The sequence below is a fragment of the Gastrolobium bilobum genome, unplaced genomic scaffold (assembly GCF_033153095.1).
Source record: "Gastrolobium bilobum isolate Gb01-03AN ecotype WA unplaced genomic scaffold, APGP_CSIRO_Gbil_v1 utg1076, whole genome shotgun sequence".
Lineage (NCBI taxonomy): Eukaryota > Viridiplantae > Streptophyta > Magnoliopsida > Fabales > Fabaceae > Gastrolobium > Gastrolobium bilobum.
This window is the reverse complement of record NW_026899578.1, coordinates 733873-736670: the sequence shown is the minus strand read 5'-3', so window position 1 is coordinate 736670 and position 2798 is coordinate 733873. Positions and strand designations below refer to the sequence as shown.

Genomic DNA, 2798 nt, shown 5'->3' with positions numbered 1-2798 from the left:
TGACATAACACAACAAACTTTCCTACACTCACAACATTTTGTGGGACTCACACTTTTTAAAACAAAAAAATAAATAAAAAATTAAGGCACACAAAACGAATCTCTATAACATTACACAATCACTTTTCTTACGACATAACTCTTATAAATTTTTTTTTGAAAATCAAATGTGAGTTCCAAGGAGTAAAAGAAAGTTATGCAGCATAGGTTTATGTTGCGGGTATTGACGAAGACAAGAAATACCATTTAGGTACTAACTCAATTTCATTAATTCATATCTACTTTTTCTTCGGTACATTCAATTTCATATATTTAATCATTATTCATACAACAATGAATCAATAAAAGAATTAAATAAAAAATATCTTTGGTCGTTGCCTAGCACTAACACGAATCATGTTTTGTGTTATACTAGAGTAGAGCAAGCTGAGGTGGTTGGGTCGAAGAGTGCTGGCAACAAATATTTCCTGCCATTGACGCCATTGGCGTTATAGCTAGCACTAGTTGTTCGGTCCACCAAGAGATCCCCAGCGTAGCCTGGGTAAGAACCCTTGCCATACACCCCAGTGCAAGCCGAAGCAGCTTCCAGAGGTGCCTCTTTGGGTCCTTGGAAGAACCCATTCCCAAAAGGGTTCGTTATGGTCCCAGCCAATAGACTAGCCACGTTGATGACCATGCCATCAAGGCCCACATCGTTGTTGGGCGCAACCAACGGTGGGTTCTGTGGACCATAAATCGGCTGGTGGAAGGGCCACGCGCATTGACCCGCGCACTGTGTCTCTGAGTTACCCACCCACACGTAAGCAAACTTGTGGGCCTTTCCACTGGAACCGTGGGTCCCGCACCTACTGGAACAGAAACCATCAACGGCCACGTCAGCGGCTGTGAGAACCACGTTAATAGCATCTTTCTGGGCACCCTTGGACGCTAGCATAACGATGTGGTTCGTGGTGAGTGATTTTCCTAGAGAGTAGTTCTCGTCGAGGATTTGGGAACCAAGGGTGAGAGTAAGGGCTTGCTTTGGTGACTTTATGAGCTCGTAGTATTTGTCGGTGCCTTTCCACCACGTGGCGACAGATGGTTGGGCTGTGATGGATTTGGGTGAGGAAAGAGAGGTGATAAAATCGGAAATGATGGCTCGCTGGGTAGGAGTGAATTTTCCGTACCAGATAAGATTGATGGAGATTTTGCCGCTGAGAAGAGGGCCTTTATGGTATTGGAACTGCAACTGCTGGTCGTTTTGAGTTGACTCAGCGAGTCTCCTCGCCTCTGAACTCAAATGGAGCAGGGAAATAACGAGGAATAGCTTCAAAAGAACACTAGAGGCCATTGCCATTGTTTGTATTACTATTTTGTATATAGAGGAACTAATAAGGAATAAGTGAAATGTTGTAAGGATTGTGTGAAGAAGAGTAATGTGGTAGTAAGTATATATAGTGGAGAGGGAAGGGAAAAAAAAAATTGAAAAGGAAGGCGCAGGGAAAGAGCGCTAAGGGGTAGAGCGGAGTGAGGTGCCAGCTTGATAACGCGTTGCTGTTTTGAATTCTGATGTAATCAAAATTCATTTCAAGCTTTTCATGTCGCCACCGAATTATTTATTAGTGAATAGTCAATTAGTCATAGCTCATAAATACATGTCCTGCTTGGACAGGGCATGGCCAGCTAAGGGGAACAGGACACAATAAAACAGCACTTGGATCAGACAGGGAGACAAACTAGACTGGTCAATGAAGTGGCGTGCCTTTTATTTTCATTTTTCACGCAATTAGAGCTGGACCTGCTTCATAATTAAACCCCCACTTTCCAATTTCTAAACTTCAGGAACGATTTCAATGTTTCTTGATATTAATCGTTTATAAATATTAACCCACAGTTTCCCATTACTAGTATTTGTTAATGGGAAAAACTACTTTTATGTTACATAAGAGTAGTTTTATCTCCTACACACCTGTCGAAAATCGTAATTTTTTTTTCTTTAAATAATGGATCTTACTATATGTATTTCTACACCATGAGAGAAGATCTCTTTTTCAGCTAATTGACTGAAGAGTGTATAATCACTGGTAGAAACTATTTCAGCATAAGGAATTAAAATTTGTCTTAATTACTGGATTTTCTGCAAATTGTCTGGCCTTATGTATGTCTTATGTTTTCCAATTCACCTTTTCAATCTTCAAAGTTTTAAAATATGGGAATCTAATATAAAATAAAATAATATGGTTCATTTATTTTAAAATTCTAAACATCCTACATTTCAAAAATTAATTATTTTTCGAAAATAAATAGTAATAAGATTAAGAAGAATATTAACTATTGTGTTCCTTTTCTACAAAAACAATATACTTATCACTAACAGTCGCCAGTCGCCAGTCGCCACTCGTCTACTTAACACATTGCTCGGTTATAAGGTATCCTTGTTACTTTAATATAAGGAAACCTATATGTTGTTTTACCACAATAAAGTGGGCTTTTTGACCACTGTGGTCATTTATTAATAAATATTTATCAAATTGTCCTCGATTAGAAATTATTACGAAAAATTAACCCTCCAAACAAACATAACACCAATCTGCCCCTGTTTGACCGTTGACCACGAAGCATACCCAGGTACCCCACTCCATACCCGGGTATATTTTAAAAAAATCAACCATACCCGGGTATGTAGGGGGGTACCCGGGCATTGTTCTTCAATCTGGAAATTTGTTGAATTATTTACCCGGGTAGGTAATGGGGTACCCGGGTAGATTTCGCGAATAGGGTACCCAATACCAAGGGTTTCGGCCATTGTTGTAAGGTAG

At 39.5% G+C, this 2798-nt stretch overlaps 1 protein-coding gene across 1 annotated transcript; it reads right to left on the bottom strand.

Moving 5' to 3' along the window:
• Positions 1-306: 306 nt before the first annotated feature.
• On the bottom strand, positions 307-1336 carry LOC133291669 (protein PHOSPHATE-INDUCED 1-like). The gene has a single exon (XM_061489969.1). The coding sequence runs from the start codon at positions 1334-1336 to the stop codon at positions 407-409; it is 930 nt and encodes a 309-aa protein (XP_061345953.1). The 3' UTR covers positions 307-406.
• Between the last annotated feature and the right edge of the window lie 1462 nt (positions 1337-2798).